Source organism: Diospyros lotus, chromosome 8 (assembly GCF_014633365.1).
Source record: "Diospyros lotus cultivar Yz01 chromosome 8, ASM1463336v1, whole genome shotgun sequence".
Taxonomy (NCBI): Eukaryota; Viridiplantae; Streptophyta; class Magnoliopsida; order Ericales; family Ebenaceae; genus Diospyros; species Diospyros lotus.
Window position 1 is genome coordinate 27,413,354 of NC_068345.1, and position 22,575 is coordinate 27,435,928.

Sequence of the window (22,575 nt, forward strand, 5' to 3'; positions counted from 1 at the left end):
TATCAGTTTTCATAGGTCCAACTAGGTTTAGAGATTCATGAGAGGGAGGAAGGCTCAAACGAGGCTGGCTGAGGACAATCAGCAGCAGTTGTTGGATTTGAATCATTATTAGGAATGGGTTGAAGGATTGGAAATAAAATGGGCATAGGAATAGTAGGATCCCAATGGTTGTCCTTCATTTGAGGTGTGGTATTTGAGTAGTATAACTCATTCTCCACAAAGGTTACATCACATGAGATAATAACTTTTTGTGATGTTGGACAAAAGCACTTATAACCCTTTTGAGTAGGAGGATACCCAATGAATATACACTTTAAGGCTCTTGGTTCAAGTTTATGACGATTTGGACTGGTTTGGTAGACATATACTACACATCCAAATACTTTGGGAGGAAGATTGTTTAGAAACCGAACATGAGGAAAGATAGATGTAAGGTTGTGCAAGGGGGTTTGGTATTTTAGGACTTTGGAAGGCAGCCTATTGATGAGATAAGCGGCTGTTAAGACTGCCTCCCCCCAATATCTATTTGGAACGGAACTTGTGAACATAAGGGATCTAGCCACTTCAAGTAGGTGTCGATTTTTTCTTTCAGCTATTCCATTTTGTTGAGGGGTGTAAGGACAAGTACTTTGGTGAAAGATCCCATTGGTAGTTAGATATTGGGTGAATGGATAAGAAAAGAATTCTCGACCATTGTCAGTCCTAAAAATGCAAATGGAGGACTGAAAAACATTCAAAATGAGTTTATGAAAAATCTGAAAAATGGCACATGCCTCGGATTTTTCTTTCATTAGGTATACCCAGCATAACCTTGTATGATCATCAATGAATGTTATGAACCATCTTGCACCATTTAAGTTTGGAATTCTAGCTGGGCCCTATATATCACTATGAATCAAATGGAATGGTTTAGGTGGAGTATATGGGTTTGGTTGATAAGTGTTATGAGTTTGTTTGGCAAGAATGCAATGATCACACTTGAGTACCAACTTTTCTTTATTGATAAATAAATTGGGGTACAAGCGTTTCAAATATGGAAAACTAGGATGACCAAGACGTCTATGCCATAATAAAATTTCAGAATCTAAGCTAGCTGTAAGAGAAAACCTATGTGGAACTTGACTAGGAGAATTCTTGTTATTGGAAAGCCAATAAAGTCCATCCCTCTCCTCAGCACTGCCAATCATCTTTCCCGAGAGTCGGTCCTGAAAAACACAATATGAAGGAAAAAATGTCACAATGCAATCCAAGTCTTTTGTTAATTTGCTCACTGATAACAGACTATATTCTAAGTTTGGCACATATAACACTGATTTGAGCAATAAATCAACCACATAAACACTTCCCTTTCCTTTTACCAATGATTGTGTTCCATTAGCCATCAAAATATTTAGCCCCTTTTCTTCAATCTGAAAAATATCAAGTGTGGTAGTAGATCCGATCATATGATCGGATGCTCCGGTATCTTACCACCCAACAATCCTTATTTATCTTTCTAGTGGTCAAAGACAAAGGCTGATTACCTTTTTGTGCCATAGATGCTGAGTGACCTGGTGCAACATCCTCCAATTCCCTTGTAATATGAGAGTTTTGTAATAGCTTTTGTAGAAACTCAAGCTGATCATGAGTTAGACTCATACCTGTTTTGTTTTCACTAGTAGGAGCACTTGTTGTTGCATAGGCTCATCTCTCTTTCTCCTTCTTAGGCCTAGGTTTCCAGTTTGGGGGTTTTCCATGCAACTTCCAGCAGGTACTTTTGGTGTGATAGGGTCAGTTGCAGTGCTCACACCATTGCTTCTCCTTAGAATTATCTTCCCTCTTTGTAGTAGTAAGGGCTAATCCTGAGTTATGTTCCATTGCAGATGGCAGCATTACTCTTTTTCTGCTCTCCTCCCGCCTTACCTCTGCAAACACTTCTCGAAGGGATGGTAATGGTTTAGTGCCTAGAAGTCTGCCTCTTACCTCATCCAAATCTGGATTGAGCCCTTGGAGGAAATAAAAAATTCTCTCCTTTTCCAGCATCTTGCTATGCTTTTGGCTGTCTTCTGCACACTTCCAGTTAGGATCATAAAACAGATCCATCTCTTGCCATAACTCCATTAGGTTGTTATAGTATTCTGTCGCGCCGAGGCTGCCTTGCTTGGTAGTCCGAATTGCAGCTCTAACCTCGAAGCATTGGGTTGTATTTTCAAGATCGAAATAGATTTCTTGAACAGCCTCCCAAATTTCCTTTGTCGTTTTATAGAAAAGATAGGGTCGACCTATCTTTGGCTCCATAGAGTTGATGATCCAAGCCATCAAGATTGAATTTTCTACCTCCCATCTTTGATAATCTCCTGAATCTTCTGGTGGTGTTGGAATTGCCCTGGTTAGGTAGCCATATTTTCCCTTGCCTTTTATCACCAAGGTTACGGATTGAAACCATTCTCTAAAGTTTCTCCCGTTTAACCTATGTTGGGTGATTTGCAAGGTATTGTTGTCCAATGACAGCGTGTTGTGAGACACCATAGTCGCTGGAATTGAGGATTGTTGAAGAGCCGAACTATCAAATGACTCCGCTGCAATTGGAGCTATATTCCCACGGCCTTGCGGATCCATCTGTCTTGGATCGTGAGGCTAGATAGAGCCGAGCTCTGATACCATGAACAGATTTTGTTCTAAGGGTATAACACCCGAGAACTTCAACTAAGTTTGTAGAACTCAAACTTGTTAATTGATTCAATGAATAGACATCTATTTATACAAATTCTAAACTATCTAATCCTAATATTTAGGAGATAATATACAGCAATAAGATAAACTATAACAGAACTTAAGTAATAAACAATAAAAGATAACAATCAAATCTAGTCCTATTATTTCTCCTGATTTCTAAGAGTTTCAATCTTCAAACTTTCTGCTTATCTTTCCAGCACTTTAGCAGTCTTCTTTATCTCTTTGTAACACTCCTATTTCACTTAGGACTCTCCAACATCTACCCTATGAGCTAACACCACAAATGGCTTAGGATTGGTGGTGACAATCTTCAACCCCCTCCTCCTACTCATAGTCACCCTTGAGACAACCCTCTTGGCTTCCTCTATGGTAATGAAGTTGCAAATAACTCTAACGTTGACATGGCTAGCATTGGCCTCCTCGTTTGCTAATACTTCAACATACATGAATATTTTGCTCTTTACTACTTGTGGCATAAGCTTGGCCATCAAAGCTTTGAGAAGCTATAAGGAACCAACATGCTCCTTCCCTTCCCTTGATCCCCTGGACCTCTTGCTTTTCAACCAAGGTTGCCAATGAGCTAAACTTCGGCTACTCCCTCATAGGGTGTTGACCCTTGCAAATATAGCATCCAAACTTTGGCACATAGGATTTCTTCTTTTCCATGTAGTCCCTCCTATGAGACTTGCCTTAATAGTGAGGCATGCCTTCATCCTTTCGTGGTTCCTTGCTCTTATCTCCGTCGCATTTAGTATTGCTTCAAGGAAAAGAAAAGTGTGATTATTTTATTCATAACTAGGTATATATATACTATTCTACAAGATATGACTAAGAAAAACACATAACAATGTACAACACTATAAAGCTAACACTCCTCCTCAAGCAGGCACATATACATCATATGTGCCTAGCTTGGTACAAATGTAGTCAAGTCGTGGACCCCGTAATGCCTTTGTAAGAAGATTAGCCAGCTAATCATCAAAGCCAACAAATGATGTACTAATCTTTCCATAAATCAACTTATGTCTCATAAAGCGAGAGTCTATCTCTATATGTTTACACTCATAAAATACTGGATTAGAAGTAATATGAAAAGTTGTTTGATTATCACAAATAAGTTGCATAGACCTTGAATCTCCAAATCTCAACTCCTTAAGAAGTCACTTGAGCTAAACCAACTCACAAGTGGCTAAAGCCATGGGATGGTACTTTGCTTCAACGCTAGATCTAGCTACAATACTTTGTTTCTTGCTCTTCCAAGACATTAAATTACCTCCAACTAAGATACAATAGCCCAAGGTATAGCACCAATCTGCAAGACAACCAACCTAATCTGCATTGGTATATCCAACAACCTAATTATGTCTTTATTCTCAAACAAGCCTCTACTAGGAGCACTCTTAATGTGCCTCAAGATACGCATTAAAGCATGCCAGTGACTACCACAAGAGATGTCCAAGAACTGACTCACCACACTAATAACAAAAGAGATGTCAAGTCTTGTAATGCTAAGGTAATTAAGCATCCCAACCAATCTCCTATATTGATAAGGATCCTCCAATGGCTCCCCTATCTTGGTACAAGCTTGACATTAGGGTCCATAGGCATATCTATAGGTTGGGAATCAAGCATACCAATCTCCTCCAAAATATCCAACGCATACTTCTGTTGAGAGATGCACACGCCATATAAAATTAAGCTACCTTAATGTCAAGGAAATACTTCAACCTACCCAAATCCTTGGTCAAAAGATGAGAGTAAGAACGAGTCTTCAACTACCCAACACCAACCTCATCATTGTTTGTAATAACGATATCATCTACATACATCACCAAGAGTATTACTCCACCAATAGAATGGTGATAAAAAGAAAAATGATCAACTTCACTACTAGTCATACCAAAAGATTGGATGATAGAACTGAAGTGACCAAACTAACCCTAGGGAGACTACTTTAGACCATATAAGGATTTTTTGTCACGAATGTGGGTGACAATAGGATTACACTCTCAATCCAGATGTTGTTGAGGAGATGTAATCAGCATTAACAGAGAAATGGGGAAGATTGGGAGAGAAAGTTAGGAAGAAGAGAAGGAAGATCAAGAAGAAGAGAAGATAGATAGAAATCAAAATTTAGAATTCATATTCGATGCCTCTCCAAAAGAGTCCTGGGGCTGATATAGCTGGGTGGCCACGTCCATAGGCGATCCTCACCCCCCCCCCCCCCCAACGGTTCCTATTCTAGCCCCGCCCCCCCCCCCCCCACACGTGGGGAATCTTAGCTAACACACTAATTCTAGGAATTAAAATAATAACCAGAAAATGAAAGCAGTAAAGCAAAACAAAAAATTACAATGCAAAAGAAATTAAAATTCCTACCATTAAGGGACGATCGTGACAATTTCCCTCTCCTTAACCAATTTCTTGTCCTCAAGAAATGCTAAGAAGACTGGTCGTTCTAGGAAATTGTTTTAGGAGATCTGGGAGGTACTCCCAAGTGCTGCAATCCGAAGAGCTACCACGCCACTTGACTAACACTTGAATCAGCGGAGCTCCCTGCTTGTACACCACCCTCCTCTCGAATTTAGTCTCTGGTTCCACCACACTGGTGGCTTCTTTAGGGAATGTAGGTAGGGCTTTGCTTACTGGTTGAGTTCCCACGGATTCCTTGAGAAGGGACACATGAAATACTGGATGAAACTGGGTCCCCTCCGGTAGCTTTAGACAATATGCCACCGGTCCTACTTTAGCTTCTATGGCAAATGGACCAAAGTACTTAGGGTTGAGTTTAGTCACCTTTCCCTTAGTGATTGACTTGAGATGTGGATACCACAGTCTCAAATACACATTATCTCCCACCGCAAACTCTCTCTCACTTCTCTTTCGATCGACTACTTGCTTTATCCTACTCCTAGCCGATGCCAACTCTTGCTTAAGCTGTTGAGTTACCCGTCTTCGTTGTTGTAGGTATTCTTCCACTGTTACTACATTGGATTCTCTTTCAACAGCCGGCAAGGTTGGTGGTTGATATCCAAATAGGGCCTCGAATGGTGACATTTTGATAGAGGAATGGTGGTTGGTATTATACCACCATCGAGCTAGGGACAACCATCGCTGCCACTCCTTGGGTTGTAAGAGGCAAACTCACCTCAAATAGGTTTCCAAACTTTGGTTTACTCTCTCCATTTTCTCGTCTGATTGAGGGTGGTAGGTGGTAGACATGCTTAGCTTGGTTCCCAAGGCCTTCATGAGTTCCTGCCACATCAGACTTGTAAAAATCCTATCCCGATCTAAGATAATGTACTTAGGGGTCCCATACAACTTAACCACTCGGTCCAGGAAGACCCGGGCTACCTCTTGAGCGGTATAAGGGTGAGTTAGCCCTATGAAATGAGCAAATTTGGTCAATCAATCTACTACTACCAGTATACCATCCCTTCCCTCCGATTTCAGTAGCCCTTTCACAAAATCCATTAACATGCTTGTCCAAGCTTGGTTGGGGATGGGTAATGGCTATAGCAGTCCGGGATAGGCTACGTTTTCAGACTTGCACCTCTTGCAAGTGTCACAGGACAACACATATCTTCCAATTTCAGCCTTCATCCCTGGCCAATGAAACAACCTTTTAACACGCAAGTAAGTGTTCTACACCCCAGAGTGCCCCCCCTAACGGAGATTCATGCAAGGATTACATGATCTTATTCTTAAGCCCGGTATCATCCCCAATCACCAATCTTCCGTGACGTCTCAACAGTCCCCCACTCAAGGTATATCCTCCTTCCTCATAGCTCCCCATTGTCAATTTTTCTAACAACCCCTTTATTTTTGTATCCTCCCCATAGCTATCAATCACCTCATTGTACCATTCCGGGACCACCTGGGATATGGCTGCCACACTTCCTTCCTCGTGGCACCTTGATAGTGCATCAGCAGCTGTATTTTCCTTCCATTTCCTATATTATATGGTATAATCCAGCCCCATCAATTTGGACATACCTTTTTTTTGCAACTGGGTTTGAAGTTTCTGTTGTAATATGAACTTTAGGCTTTCATGATCGGTTTTGAATATGAATTTTCCCCCTTCCAAGTAATGCCTCCACTTGTCCACCGCCATCAAAATAGCTATAAACTCCTTTTCATAAATACTAAGCTCCAAATGCTTAGGGCTCAAGGCCTGACTTAAAAAAGCCAAGGGCCTTCCCTCTTGAGCAAACACTGCCCCAATACCCGTTCCACTTGCATCTGTCTCTAGGATGAAGGGTTTGCTAAAGTCTGGTAGCCTTAAGACCGGCACATTACTCATAGCTTCTTTCAACTTAGCCAGAGCTTCCTCTACAGTTTGTCCCCAATCAAACCCTCCCTTCCTTAATAAGTCTGTCAAAGGCTTGTTGATGGCCCCGTAACCCTTCACAAACCACCTGTAGTAACCAGTTAATCCCAAAAATCCCCTCAGAGCCTTTACTGAATTAGGCCTTGGCCAAGCTACCATAGACTCTACCTTTCTCGGGTCAGTACTGACCCCTTCTTTAGATATGATATGGTCCAAATACTCCACTTGCCCTTGACTAAAAGCACACTTAGACTTCTTAATAAAAAGATGGTTAGATTTGAGGATATCAAAAGTGATTTTTAGGTGAGTTAAGTGTTGGTCGAAGGTGGGGCTATAGATAAGTATATCATCAAAGAATACAAGTATAAACTCGCGAAGGTAAGGCTCGAAGATACGATTCATGAGAGATTGGAAGGTGGTCGAGGGCATTGGTGAGTCCAAAGGGCATCACTAAGAATTCAAAATGCTCATGGTGGATTCTAAAGGCTGTTTTTGGGATATCCTCTGGTTTCATTCGAATTTGGTGATACCCTGAACGTAGGTCCAGCTTAGAAAAGAATTGGGCATTGTATAATTCATCCAAAAGGTCCTCAACAAGGGGTATGGGAAACTTATCTTTGATGATTAAGGCATTTAGTTGGCGATAATCCACACAAAACCGCCATGTTCTATACTTCTTTTTTACTAATAAAACTGGGGAAGCAAAACGACTTTGGCTAGGATGGATTATGGATTGTTGAAGCATATCCCTAACCATTCTTTCAATTTTATTCTTTTGGACAGGGGGGTATCAGTAAGACCGGATGTTAACTAGTTCTATGTTAGGTTTGAGGTTGATTGTGTGGTCATGAACTCTGGTAGGGGGAAGGGATGTAGGTTCCAATAATAGATCCTCATACTCTACTAGCAATGTATTAAGAAGGTCTAAGTAATATACCTGGTCAGCCATATCTTGAGATGTGCTAATTGTCAGGAACATCTCTCCTTGTGCCTTCTGTCCTTCTTTGGCCTCGTCGATGACCACAATCCAGAATAAGTGTGCCAACTGGTTCCACTTCCCTTTTAACATCCTCTGCAGCCTTCTTCCATTGATCATTTTGCAACTACTCGTTTCCTTCCCTCTTATCAAAGTCATCATTTTCCCTTCCTTTTCAAAGGAAACCTTCATTCTATTAAAATCAAAGCTTATGGGGCTCACCCCTTTCATCCAATCTACACCTAGGACAACATCACAGCCTCCAAGTTGCAGGAGTCTTAGGTCTGCCTCAAACATCTCTCCTTACATTTCCCAGCCAAAACCATTACAAGCCAATTTGCTCAACACCCTACCCCCATTTGCCACCGTCACACTCAAGAGTAGGTTCTCGTGGGTTGACATTCAAGTCTCTTAGCTGTGCTTTCATCAAGAAAGTTGAGGGAACTCCCACTGTCGATTAGAATCATCAAGTTACACCCATTAGCTCGACCCTCCACCTTCATAATCTTATTATTAGCTACCCCCTTCAGAGCGTGAATCGAAATTTCCCCATTGTCCTCCCTATCGTCCTCCTCAAGATTCAATTCCCTTGTCTCTCCTTGATCCTCCTCCTCATCACCCTCTAATAGGAGGATTTGCCTTTTACATTGGTGTCCCTGATAGTATTTATCTCCATAACAAAAACAGAGGCCCGCCAACCTCCTTTGTTCTCTCAATTGTTCCCTATATGGTACTGAACTTGATCCCCCTACTTATTTTCCCTTCATCACTTTCCAGTTGTAGTTCCCCCCCCCCCCCCCAACCCGCACATTAGATGTGCCCGGAACTATTCCTCGTTGTTGCTGCCTCTGTTTCTTCATCATCGCCTCTACCAATGTTTCTTGTAATCGGGTACTCTTCGAGTTCTGTTCCACTGTTCTTGGCCTCATCATTTTCACCATTGGCCGCAATTGTTCACTAAGGCCACTCATGAAGCTTGACACGAAATAAGCTTCTGACAGGTGGGGGTTGTGGCGGATCATGAATGACCTTAACTCCTCAAACTTTTGCAAATAGGATTCTACACTTCCTACTTGCTTGAGTTTGTTGAATTCCTCTATAGTATCCATCATGCTCCTTTCTCTAAATCTCTAGCATAACTTTTCAGAGAATTCCTCATCCCCATGTATACTCCCTTCTCACACTAAGACACCCTTGGAACCACGCATCCACTGTTTCATTGAAATAACCAGTAGGTAGGGATACCCTCGGTATGTTGTACCACTCGAACAGCCTCTCGAATTTCCTTAACCACCAACGGGGATTAACTCCCTCAAATGTCGAAATCTCCATCCGAGGCATAGGGTACCCCGAATGATGATGATTGGGTGGTTCTACCCTGTCCCTACCCAACATCCTCTCCAACTTTTCCTCCGAGGTAACCTCAATTTCAAAGGTCCCAATTCCCCAGTTCATTCTATTTCCTTGCAGAATTGGCTCATTTCTCCCCCCAGGAGGAAAGTCAGGGGATAACCTTATCGAGTTCATGGTGATGGTTCTGGTGAGTAAACATCACCATGAACTGCTGCATTTGAGCTCCTAGTTCATCTCGCACCCTCGCGATCGAAACATCTAACCTTCGTTCCAATCCCTCCATGGAACTCTCCAACTTGCAATCCATTGCCATGATCGCCTCATGATTCCGGGTAGCTCCTAACTCCAGTTGATCGGCTCGATTTTGGAAATCCGCCACAGTTGAGCTGACTTGCTGGAGCTACGTCTCCAGGCTCTTCATGCGGGTACCATCCGCCATCGTTCTAGATGCAAGAGAGTTTTGGCCAAGAACCGGTGGCTCTTATACCAATTAATGTCACGAATGTGGATGACACTCAATCCAAATGGTATTGAGGAGATGTAATCAGCGTTAACAAAGAAATGGGGAAGATTGAGAGAGAAAGTTAGGAAGAAGAGAAGGAAGATCAAGAAGAAGAGAAGATGGATAGAAATCAGAATTTAGAGTTCATATTCGATGCCTCTCCAAGAGAGTCCTGGGGATGATATAACTGGTTGGCGGCATCCATAGGCGATCCTCAACCCCCCCCCCCCCCCTTCCACATGGGGAATCTTAGCTAACAAACTGATTCTAGGAATTATAATAATAACCAGAAAATGAAAGCAGTAAAGCAAAATAGAAACTTACAATGCAAAAGAAATTAAAATTCTCGCTATTAAGGGACGATCATGACATTTTCTCAAGTGACATAACAATCTAGACTCCCCCTAAGAAACAAACCCAAGTGGTTGCTCCATATACACCTCCTCTTGAAGATTACCATGAAGAAAAGCATTCTTGATATCCAGCTAATAAAAATGCCACTTCTAAATAGCGGCCATAGCAAGAAATACACAAACAAAAGCAATCTTAGCCACTAGAGAGAATGCATCATCATAATCAAGTCCAAAAATCTGAGTATAGCCTTTTATAACCAACCAGGCTTTCAAGCAATCAAAGGTGCCATCTAGGCCAACCTTCACAATAAACACTCGTAGACAACCAACGGTAGACTTTCCCAGAAGGAGAGGAACAAGATCCCAACTCGTGTTAGCTAGCACAGTAACTAGCACCATTTAATGGACCATCATCATCTACAATAGATGGAGGTGGAGGTACTACAAGAGGCGTTGATGGCTGCTTAAAACGGCATTGATAAGTATAAAGAGAGGGCAAGAACAAGAAAATGGATTGGGACTAGAGAAGGAAAAGATGGGACATGAAGAACCTCATGAAGAGAGAAAGAAGAAACATATGAAGAAGAGAAAAAGGGAGCAGACTTGAAGAAGGTGACATCAAAAGAGAGAGTATCTACCAAGATTGGGTGAGTAGCACTTGTAACCTTTCTAAAGATGAAAGTAACACAGAAACACACGTTAATCAAGCGAGGAGACAATTTATCACGACCAGGGGAAAGATGATGGACAAAACAATTCTCAGACACGAAAATAGAAGGATTAAATTTACATCTATCAACTGCACAACAATATAACCAACTATGCATCCACACAATCCCATAGAGTCCTATCAAATTTAGCAATGTTAGAGAGCTTCGTAGTCGAATGGTCATTCAGACTGTGTCCTTGAAACCACATGCAAATAGAAGTTGACCATGATAAACAATTCTTGTCATTCAATTTTTTAGATATAATGGAAAGAATACCAAAAAACAATGGCACGATCACAGGTATAATTATAGGAGAAGATGAACTCACCACTCTACGATTTAATGCACTAGGATTGGATGATGCCATATCTCACAAACTAAATGGCAAATCAAAGCTTAAGCAACAATGATAACAAACCCAAACCAACAAAAGCAAACCTAAACCAAATTTGAAGGAAAATCAACATGAGACCATGACTAACTGAGGCAAACGCAAATCTAAAGGTCATTGGTCTAAGGGACTAGTAATGGACGGTGAAGATATTGGTTGACTAAAGATTAGGGTTGGGGTTTTGTAACATTGGCGTAACTTGGCTCTGGTACCGTATTTTGAGGAAAGAAAAGTGTGATTATTTTATTTATAATTATGTGTATATGTATACAGTTCTACAAGGCAGTGTTCTAAAACACACTAGGTGCTAGTCGAGTGCCAGGCTGGGGCCTAGCACCAAGGCCGCCTAGGCAGTGCATAAAAAATTATTTAAATAAAATTTATATTATCTCAAATACACATACATACATATATGTTCATATATATATAAACAAATCATATATATATTGTTAGGAATATGTATGCTTATGATAAAGAAGAAAAGGTTATTAACGTGCTACAAAAGAAAGAGATGAAGATAGAGATAAAGTCGAGATGATGAGGATAAAGAAGAAGAAGAGAGTTCTTAGATAAGCGAAAAAATTATAAGAGATAAGATTGTGAAGATAAGTTACCTAAATAATAGAGATAATATAAAGTAGTATAAGTATCTTAGAATGGGTATATCTTTATAGTGTTTGAAGCTAGGTAGTTCTAAATTAAGTAGGAAACCTTTTGTATAAGAGATTGGCCTATGGCTCAATACATGATAACGTGGGATATTTTTTCCTAAGTTCTCTTCAACCTAACAGTTTAGTTAGGTGTTAAATTCTGTTCATATATAAAGTTATAAACAGATATTATATGTATAATATGTTGGGAGGCCGAGCTGATGGAAGGCGGAGCTGCCGAGCTAATGAGGCCGAACTACCGAGCTAATGAAAGGCCGAGCTGATGAGGCCGAGCTTCCGAGCTAATGGAAGGCCGATCTGGCAAGCTGATGGAGGCCAAGTTGCCGAGCTACAAAGCTCATTATCGGCTAATTTATCCTCTATGATTTATCTTGATTTATATTACTGTTATATCTTATCTTGCTTTTATTAGATTTGTTTGTATTAAGGTTGTTGTAATCTAGTCCTACAAAGTAGGAATCAAATCTCTAAAGTTTAGGAGAATTCTTAGGATCCACTATATATATTTGTGGCATTCTCAAGGAAATAATGGACGGAGTATTATTCTTCCCAAAAAGAAGATTTCTTCATGGTATTAGAGCCTGCTCTTCGATCCTAAAGCAACCGCTATTCTATTTTTCCGTCCACACCTTGCTTCATCAATCTACACCATGTTTCATCAATGGTTGATACTCAACCTAATTCCACTCTAACCGAGGCTTCTGCCACAAGTTCTCTGATCAATCCGTCTCTTTCCAACAACTCAATTGATCATTATCCTATACAGATTACTCACCATAAGTTGAATGGGAGTAACTTTAGGGAATGGTTTCAGTCAATTATGCTGGTTATCAAGGGAAAAGGCAAGGCTGGTTACTTAACAAGCTCTACTCCTTCTCCATCGAGCACAGCAGCCACATATGGTACCTGGGAAGCCGAGAATTCCACCATAATGGCCTGTCTGATCAATTCGATGGAGCCTAGAATAGGAAGAACTTACCTATTCTATAAAACCGCAAAGGAGATATGGGATTTGGTCCAAGATATGTACTCAGATTTGGAGAACTCATCTCAATGCTTTGAGATTAGATCTGCCATTAGGACCACACGACAAGGTAATCTAAATGTTATGGATTACTTTAATGTTTTGGTTGAACTTTGGCATGAGATGGATCTGTTTCACACCATTAATTGGGAATGTTCTGCGGATAGTACAAAATATAGTAAGATGATCGAGAAGGATCAGGTGTTTGATTTCCTACATGGCCTTAACCATGATTTGGATGAAGTAAGAGGCAGAATCTTGGGTACAAAACCTCTGCCTTCACTTCGAGAAGTTTTTGCTGAGGTTCAAAAAGAGGAAAGCCGAAGAAAGGTAATGCTAAATCAGCAAGGTGAGTCCCCTTTAACTCACCAAAATTTTGCTTTAGCAAGTTTTAAACAAGAAAAGAGTCAACCAAGGAATCTAGGACGAGAGATGCAGTGGTGTGACCACTGTAAAAGGCCATATCATACCAAAGAAACATGTTGGAAAATTCATGGGAAACCAGCTAATTAGAAGCCAAGAGGAAAGAAGGAGAGTGGAAGGACTGCCTACATAGTTGATGCACCAAAGGAAGCAGGAAGCAGTACCAGCCTTAACCTATCAAAGGAGCAAATTCAAACCTTGTATAAGCTGTTGAATCAAGGTATATCCTCTCCAAGTCCTCCCATGGCGGCTATTGCTTTACAAGGTAATCCCCATTACTTTCCAAGTTCCAGCAAACTCTCTAAGAATACATGGATAGTAGATACGGGTGCTTCCGACCATATGGCATGTTCAGCCATTTCAATGACAGAATACACCCCGGGTGACAACTCTATAAACATTTCAATGGCTGATTGTACCACCTCTCTAGCCAAAGGACATGGAACAGTTTGTATTTCTGGTTTAAAACTTAAATCAGTTCTACATGTTCTTGGTTTAAGATGCAATTTACTGTCAATCCATAAGATTACTCAAGATATGAATTGTTGTGTGACCTTCTTTCCTTCATATTGCTTATTTCAGGACTAAGTATCGAGGACGACGATTGGCAATGCTAAAGCTAAGGATGGGCTTTATTATTTGACAGAGAATAGGATTTTTTCTTCTACAAATAAGGCTGTTTTGACAACCACAACCAATGCCAAGATTTTGTTGTGGCATAATCGTTTAGGTCACCCAAGTTTTCCTTATCTTAAATTCTTATATCCACATTTTTTCATCAATAAAAATCAAACTTTCTCATGTGAACAGTGTACCACTGACAAACAGTCTCGTTCTTCTCATCCAATTCAATCATATAAGCCATCTAAACCATTCCATTTAATTCATAGTGATATTTGGGAACCATCTAAAACCCCTAATATTTCTGGTTCTAAGTGGTTTATAATCTTTATTGATGATCATTCTAGGACATGTTGAGTGTATCTTATGAGGGAAAAATCTAAAGCTTGCAACATTTTTAAGAAATTTCATAAACTCATCTTAAATATGTTTCAAACTTCCATCCAAATTCTTAGTACTGATAATGGTCAAGAATATTTCTCTCATGACTTTACCAATTATTTATCCGAACATGGCATTTTACATCAAAACTCTTATCCATACACACCACAGCAAAATGGTGTAACAAAAAGAAAAAACCGTCATCTTCTAGAAATGGCTCGCGTTATGATGTTCACCACCCATGTTCCACATTTCTATTGGGGGGAAGCAGTACTTACAGCTGCATATTTGATCGATAGACTTCCCTCAAAGACCCTAAATTTTCAGACCCCTCTTGCTGTCCTTTGTTCTCTCTACCCAACTGTTAGCCATTTACATTCTCTTCCATCAAAAATTTTCGGCTGCCCGGTGGTATGTTCACAATAATCAGCTTAACCGTACAAAGTTAGACTCCAAGGCCCTTAAATGTATCTTTATTGGGTACTCTCCCTCCCAAAAAGGTTATAAATGCTATAACCCTCTCAGAAGACAATTCTTAGTCTCCACCGATGTCACATTCTATGAAGACCAATCATTTTACCCCTCACCAGTTTCAGTTGCTGCATCTCCATCCTTCCCGGATCCTAATCCTATTTCCTTTCCTTGATGCTCCTCTGCCCTTATGCTCTCAGGGGGGAGAATTTCTGGCCTCTCCACAAGTTAGGCCTTCAAGTTCCGAAAGCATAAGGGCAGATCCTTCAAGCTCTTCTCCTATTTCTCCTAATCCATCTTCTCTGCCATCCTCTCAGCCAGAAACTACAACTGAACCTCATGTTCCAACTCCATATTCAGCTGCTAAAAATCCTCTGCAAGTGTATTCTAGACGTTCAAAGGCCTATCCTGAGGGACAACAAAACCAATCATCACTTTCAAATGCTGGTCTATCAGAAAACAACATTGAGAATGAGTCTACCAGCAGTGATAATTTGGATTGGGCTATGCCTATTGCTCTTTCAAATGCTGGTCTATCAGAAAACAACATTGAGAATGAGTCTACCAGCAGTGATAATTTGGATTGGGCTATGCCTATTGCTCTAAGGAAGGGGGTAAGATCTCGTGTCAAGTATCCTATGTCTAATCACTTGACTTATGCTAAGTTATCTCCTCAGTACAAGGGATTTGTTGCAAGTATTAACGGCAATGTCATTCCAAAGAATATTCAAGAGGCTATGAGTGATCCTAAGTGGAAAGTTGCAACTATGGAAGAGACGAGTGCCTTGGAGAAAAATAACACATGGGAGATTGTTAAACTACTTTCAAACAAAAGGATGGTTGGTTGTAGATGGGTTTTCACAGTAAAACATAATGCAGATGGAAGTGTTGAAAGATACAAGGCAAGATTGGTTGCACAAGAGTTTACTCAAACATATGGGATTGACTATGAGGAGACTTTTGCTCCTATGGCCAAACTCAACTCAATTTGGGTATTAATTTCTCTTGTTGTTAATCTTGATTAGCCTCTATTTCAATTTGATATTAAAAATGCCTTTTTGAATGGTGACTTGGATGAGGAGATATATATGAGAATACCCCCAGGATTTGAACAGGAAATTGGCAGTGGAAATGTGTGCAAATTAAAGAAATCCCTATATGGATTAAAGCAATCTTCATGGGCTTGGTTTAAGAAATTTAGCATGACTCTCAATCATTTGGAATATAAGCAAGGGCAAGCTGACAATACCCTGTTTATAAAGTCTATAGTAGAAGGTAAAAATGCTATATTAATTGTTTATATTGATGACATTATTGTGACAGGTGACGACTTACAGGAAATTGAAAATTTGAAGAAGCAATTAAAAAAAATGAATTTGAAGTGAAAGACCTAGGAGTCATGAGATACTTTCTAGGAATGGAAGTAGCTCAGAGTAAAGAAGGGCTATTCATCTCTCAAAGGAAGTACACACTTGATTTGTTACAAGAAACTGGGATGTTAGCATGCAGACCGGCTGGTACACCTCTAGAAAAGGGTTGGAATGTCGAAGAAAAAGAAGATACTCCTGTTGAAAAAGAAAGGTACCAAAGGTTGGTTGGTGGATTAATTTATTTGTCACTTACAAGGCCAAACATAGCCTATACAGTAAGTGTCATAAGTCAATACATGCATTCTCCTACTCAAAAACATATGAATGCAATGTTCCATGTTCTAAGATACCTCAAGGGAATGGCTGGGAAAGGGCTGATGTTTAGTAAAACTAATGAAAGAAGAATCAAATGTTTTGTGGATGCTGATTGGGCTGGTTCACATGAGGATAACAGGTCAACTTCAGGTTATTACACCATGCTATGGGGTAATGTGGTTACTTGGAGAAGCAAAAAGCAATCCGTAGTGGCTCGAAGCAATGCTGAGGCTGAATTTCGTGCCATTGCTTAAGGGATATGTGAAGTTATTTGGTTGGAAAAGATAATGGAGGACATAGGGATCAGTGTTCTAAAAATCGGGCTAGGCGCCCGCCTAGGCGCCGCCTAGCCGCTAGGCGGCTGCTGGCCGCCCCAAAATTGCCCTAGTCAGGCCTCCTAGGCACCGGCCCGAGTAAACGTCCGGCTTGGGCGCCCAGGGAACGCCTAGTCGGCCAACGCGCCTAGGGCTTTTTAGGGCTTTTTTTGCTAAATCATAAATCGAACATGTTAGCGTCTCCCCCTCTTCACTCTCTTCTCACCTCAACGCTGCTGCCTCAACGTCGCCAAGCTTCATCGGCCCGCCAGTAGCTCACCGTCGTTACTGCGTCCAGCTCCATCCTCGCCGCCAAGCTTCATCGTCACCGCCTCTTTATCTGTCGCATCCTCCTCGTCCTCGTTGCCTCAGCGTTGTCGCCCCCGCCCCCGTCCTCGCCATCGAGCTCCATCTCCGCCGCGGCAGGCTCCATCTCCGTCGACTCGTAACCTCTCTCTCTCTCTCTCTCTCTGTGGGTTGTGCGTTTTTGCTGCGTTTCTGGTTTGTTTTTTATGTTTTTTATTTTTTATTTTATTTCATTTTCTTTTCTATTTATATATAATTATTAGATTTATATTTAATTTTTATTATTAATTATATATATTCTATAATATTTGCAAAAAATCTGCTACTTGCTTATAGTATATTGATGTTTTTATTATTGGTTTATGTTGCATTATTAATACTTTTCAACTTTGATTTAATTAAAAATAACATCAAATTACATTACAAAATTTAAAAAATAACAGTTTTCTAGGCTCCACCTAAGCCTCGCCTAGGCGCCCTAGGCGCTAGGCCCAAGCTTGGCGCCCGACTAGCGCCTAGCGCTTTTTAGAACACTGATAGGGATATTCTTATCACAACCAACAGAAGTTTATAGTGATAGCAAGTCTGCTATTAGTATTGTGAAGAATCCGATTCAGCATGACCGAATGAAACATGTAAGAATTGACAGGAGTTTTATAAAGAGAGAAATTGAAGAAGGAGGAATCAGCTTATCCTACATTCCAACTACTAATCAAGTAGCTGATATTTTTACAAAAACTGTTGCAAGGCCAGAGTTCGAGTTACTAATTGGCAAGCTGGGAATGACTTGTATCTATTCCTCAGCTTGAGGGGGAGTGTTGGGAGGCCGAGCTGATGGAAGGCCGAGCTGATGGAAGGCCGAGCTGCCGAGTTGATGAGGTCGAACTGCCGAGCTAATGAAAGGTCGAGCTGATGAGCTAATGAAAGGCCAATCTGGCGAGCTGATGGAAGGCTGATCTGCGAGCTAATGTAGGCTGAGCTGATGAGCTAATGGAAGGCCGATCTGGCGAGCTAATGGAAGGCCGATCTGGCGAGCTAATGGAGGCCGAGCTAATGGCCGAGTTGCTGAGCTACTAAGCTCATTATCAGCTAATTTATCCTCTATGATTTATCTTGATTTATATTACTGTTATATCTTATCTTGCTTTTATTAGATTTGTTTGTATTTAAGGTTATTATAATCTATTCCTACAAAGTAGGAATCTAATCTCTAAAGTTTAAGAAAATTCTTAGGAGAATTCTTAGAATCCACTGTGTATATATTTGTAGCATTCTCAAGGGAATAATGGACAGAGTATTATTCTTCCCAAAAAGAAGATTTCTTCATAATAGTATGCATATATATATATATATATATAAAGTTATTAGCAAATTCTCGGCTCTCATCAGAGCCTAGCAGGGTGATCACTACCATTGTCCACTATAGTGCGACCACAACCCAAGCCAACCCATGCCAATTGGCCATCATCGCCACTGCTTTGCCGCTAATCCATCGCCGTCTCCTTCCTATAGCATCGCTAGATCCAGTTGCTCCATCATCGTCACTCAGATTCGGTTGTCAGATGTTAGATCCATCCATCTGATCTGGGATGGAGATAGAGTCGAGCGACAAACGAGCCCAAACCACAGTCACAAGAGGAGAGGATATAAAAGGGAGGGGAAAATCGAGCACAAAAAACACGTCTGAGAGGCGTCGCCTTGGCCGCATCAGCCACCTAGGCGCCACCCGGGCCTGATTAATCAGGCTGGGCGCCTAAGAGGTCAATTTGAAGGTATTCGCGGTGGCCAGGGGCTACCTAGGCTGCCTTTTAGAACACTGCTACAAGGTACAACTAAGGAAACATAACTATGTACAACACTATAAAGCTAACAAGCATGATGCCTATTCAAAAAGCACTTGTCCTAGGGATAAGATTCACAAGGTTGGAACTTCCAAATGGACTCAACAGTGGCAATGGCTTCATCCATATCTTTGACCCCCATGTCGTTGGAGCTCCTATTTAGCCTAAGGTTGAACCCTATTAATAAAAAGGAGGTTATCAAGATCCACGTTCAAGATTTGTTGCATGAGCTTCGTGAACTCCCTCACATAATTGTGGTTGATGGTCTTGTGCTTAAGTTATGTAGTCTCTCCCTTACCTCATAGAATTCCTTGGAAAGAATTGCCTTTTCAAGATTTCAAGTCCCTCTTTAAGTCATCCCACACGCATATGACACAAAGGCCTTTCTCAAGGCCTACATGCTTCCATCACCACCGTAAGGTAGTATTCTTAGTTAAGAAATAGGATGCATGTGTACCATGGCTATCTCGTCCTCCAAGCCTAGCCCTCAAAATATTGTTCCATTTACCATATGAAGTTGTCCACCTCTTAGTGTCCCTCAAACCTATAAACTCCTTTGGCTTGTATAAATCAACCCTCGAGTCTCATGCATCCCAATCATGCTTGCAATATGCGATATGCATTGTTCACACTTAGGTCTCCTCAAGAGATGTCCTAAGGTTGCAAGTTGGACTGGCAGAGCACTAGTAGCAGCCAAGACCCTGCATTCCAAGACATTCGCGCAATTTAACCTCTCCTCCTTGATGAGAAGGGTAGACTCAAGGTCTCCTTTGAATTGGTCAAGTTGCTCTAGCATGTTAGACTTAAGGGTCTATACATCATGATAAATCTTCTCCCCAGGTTATCCATGCTCCCCAAAGCATTTTTCATTATGAAATCCATAACTCTAGAGATGCCATCTCCTTTCCCCTTGGTTTGCTATAGTTTCAGGCCTTATAGCCTTATTAGTGGGGTTTATACTACTCATGTTATTCTCAATGTGTGCATCCTGTGTCACATTTAACATCATGCCTAGTTCACATCCTTCACAAACCTACTCTAACATCATGTTGTCTAGGCCTTGGCCTTCCAAGTCTATCATGCCGATACTTGGTGCTTATCACCACTTCAACGAATGCTATGTCAGCCTTCAATGCCTAAAGCCAATGCACACAAAACAAGAGGAGCAAAAGAGTTTGAATAGGAAGCCCTTATTACTGAAGAGAAGAGAGTGTACAAGGTGTAGTATCATCAAGAAATCTCCAGAACCTTCTAGAAAAATCTAAGACTCTCTTTAAGAGCTAAAAAAAAGTCTAAAGTCTTCCAGTAACACCCCACGCATGGCTTCTTTTCTTGTTGCATGGAGACAAAATGTGCAAGCCACAACTCAAGGCTTAGGCTGGCTTGACTTGAGTTTAGTTGAATTAAATTCTTTAATGTTTTTTCACAATTTATAAAATTTTCATGGCCTTGATAACACTTCTTAAGATAGGATCACACACACCATGCACAAAAACCAAAAGAAAATGAGACGCATAAATTTAATGTGGTTTGGCCTCAAGTTTTACCTCCACAATCCCACAACAATAGGATAACTCGATTTATAATTTTGTACAGAAAAACTACAAAATCCTCCAATAGCACAGATTTTGCACTGACAAAACTAGAAACCATCTCAATCCTCACAACTCCAAATAACTAGTTACACACACTCCAAGGACTATTAGGTAATCAATTTTGATACCAATTATTGGGATAAACACCAAACACAAGCCCAAAATATATTATATCACACCCACACAGGATCAAAATTAGACACACGCATATTTAATGTAGTTTTTGACAGATTGCCAATGTCCATCCACGAAGGAAGAACAAAAATCCACTATGTGAATACTGCGTTACAAAAGATATAAAACTCACACACAGAACCCCATAACCCTGTTACACCCAAACTCACTACTCTCTAAACAGCATCTTGAATGATGTGCCCCATTGCCATCTAATAATCAGATAGGCAGCTATATTTTATGGAGTGAATACAGAATAGATAGATCATAAATCCTAAACTCACTAAGTTTAATATAAAAATTAAAAAAAAAAAAAAAAACCTATCTTTATCGTACTTTGGGTTGAGTTATCCAAATCAGAATTTAAGATAATCTCAAGAAGGGCTCTACTTATCTGACTTTTGCAGACAATATGGAGAAACAACTACAATAATATAGTAACATCATCTCACAGATTATTGGTGGTCAAGCAACAAATACATTAGGGGGCCCTATTTATAGGCGACAACTTTAATAGGGCTAAGTGTCCAATATCTATCCCTATACCCTATAGCCTGCAATTCATACATGTTAAGTATAGCTGCTTAATTATAGGTCAGAAAAATTCCTGAAGATCCACCCACCATTTCAATCTTTTGGTTTTTACGAGTAACAACAATAAAGAGTGGAGTATAGACCCACACACAAATTGAACTTGATATAAAGGACTTATTTCTATTGTTTAAAAGCATTAAATTGCTCTGTTTTTATTTTCGCTTCCGATGAAGCAAGAAAGTTAACCAATCTTCCGTTCGACAATTATGTGGAGGGTCTACATTCTATATTAATCTTCAGGACGCTAATTCAATCAGAAACTGATAAGCTGGCGATGCTCAGAACACTGAACGCAGCATAAAATCACAAAAATGGCAACTGTTTAAACCTTGCGTTTCAACAGCTGATTTAACAAGAAGATAGAACAAAGACACACACACGACCGAATTCATTCCTCAGAACTTTCTCAAAAACCAAACAGAAAGCACAAACCAACACGGAGTTGGGGGGGGGGGGGGGGGGGGGAGACCTGATTGGAGCGTTGGATAGCGCGAGCTTCGAAACGCTTGGAGAGATTGGCAGTGAAGCGAAACCTGCGCTTACGGTTCTTAACAATCCAACAGAGCTTCCTCCATCTCTGAAGCGCCTCCTCCGACGAGTTCTTCGGTTTCACCTCCCCAAAGTTCTCTTTCAAATAGTTCTCCATCTCCCGATCCTTTTCTTTACACCACCAAACGCCCAAACCTCGTAGTCCTACCTCCTCCGACAGAGGCCAGCAACAACGATCTCGCTTCCTCTTTACATACAATCGAAGTCGCAATGGCGGGCAAAGAATCGAATTCCAAGAGCCTGATATTCACAGATCGAATTTCTGATTGTCCTTCCTTTATTCGCTGCTAGCTCTCAGAAAAGCAGAGATCGAGAACTGTTTGAAGTTAAAGTTAACAGAGAGTCTTCCCGTGCAAAACTTCTTCTTTTTCTTATTCTTCTTCTCTGTAAATCGTCGCTGTGGCAGCCAACGAGAGGGGAAATGGATGGATTGGTTTGAAGAGAGGAGTGGACTGAGAGAGTTCTCTGCTCTCAGTCAGATACTTTGATCTCTGACAAACCAGCATTAAAATTGTGAGCTGTGTCATGTTAAACAAGAAACAGTATAACGTCATCACCACTCCCTCCTTTTTGTCCTTTTGTAACTCAAAATGTAC

General features: G+C 40.7%; 1 protein-coding gene across 1 annotated transcript in view; it reads right to left on the minus strand.

Annotated features, from left to right (window-relative positions):
• Nucleotides 1-22,501, minus strand: part of LOC127807398 (calcium-transporting ATPase 1) — a 40,734-nt gene extending 18,233 nt beyond the window's left edge. Inside the window, exon 1 of the mRNA XM_052345216.1 lies at nt 21,900-22,501. Coding sequence (XP_052201176.1) covers nt 21,900-22,076 — 177 coding nt within the window. The 5' untranslated portion in view covers nt 22,077-22,501. The remainder of the gene's footprint in view (nt 1-21,899) is intronic.
• Nucleotides 22,502-22,575: the final 74 nt, after the last annotated feature.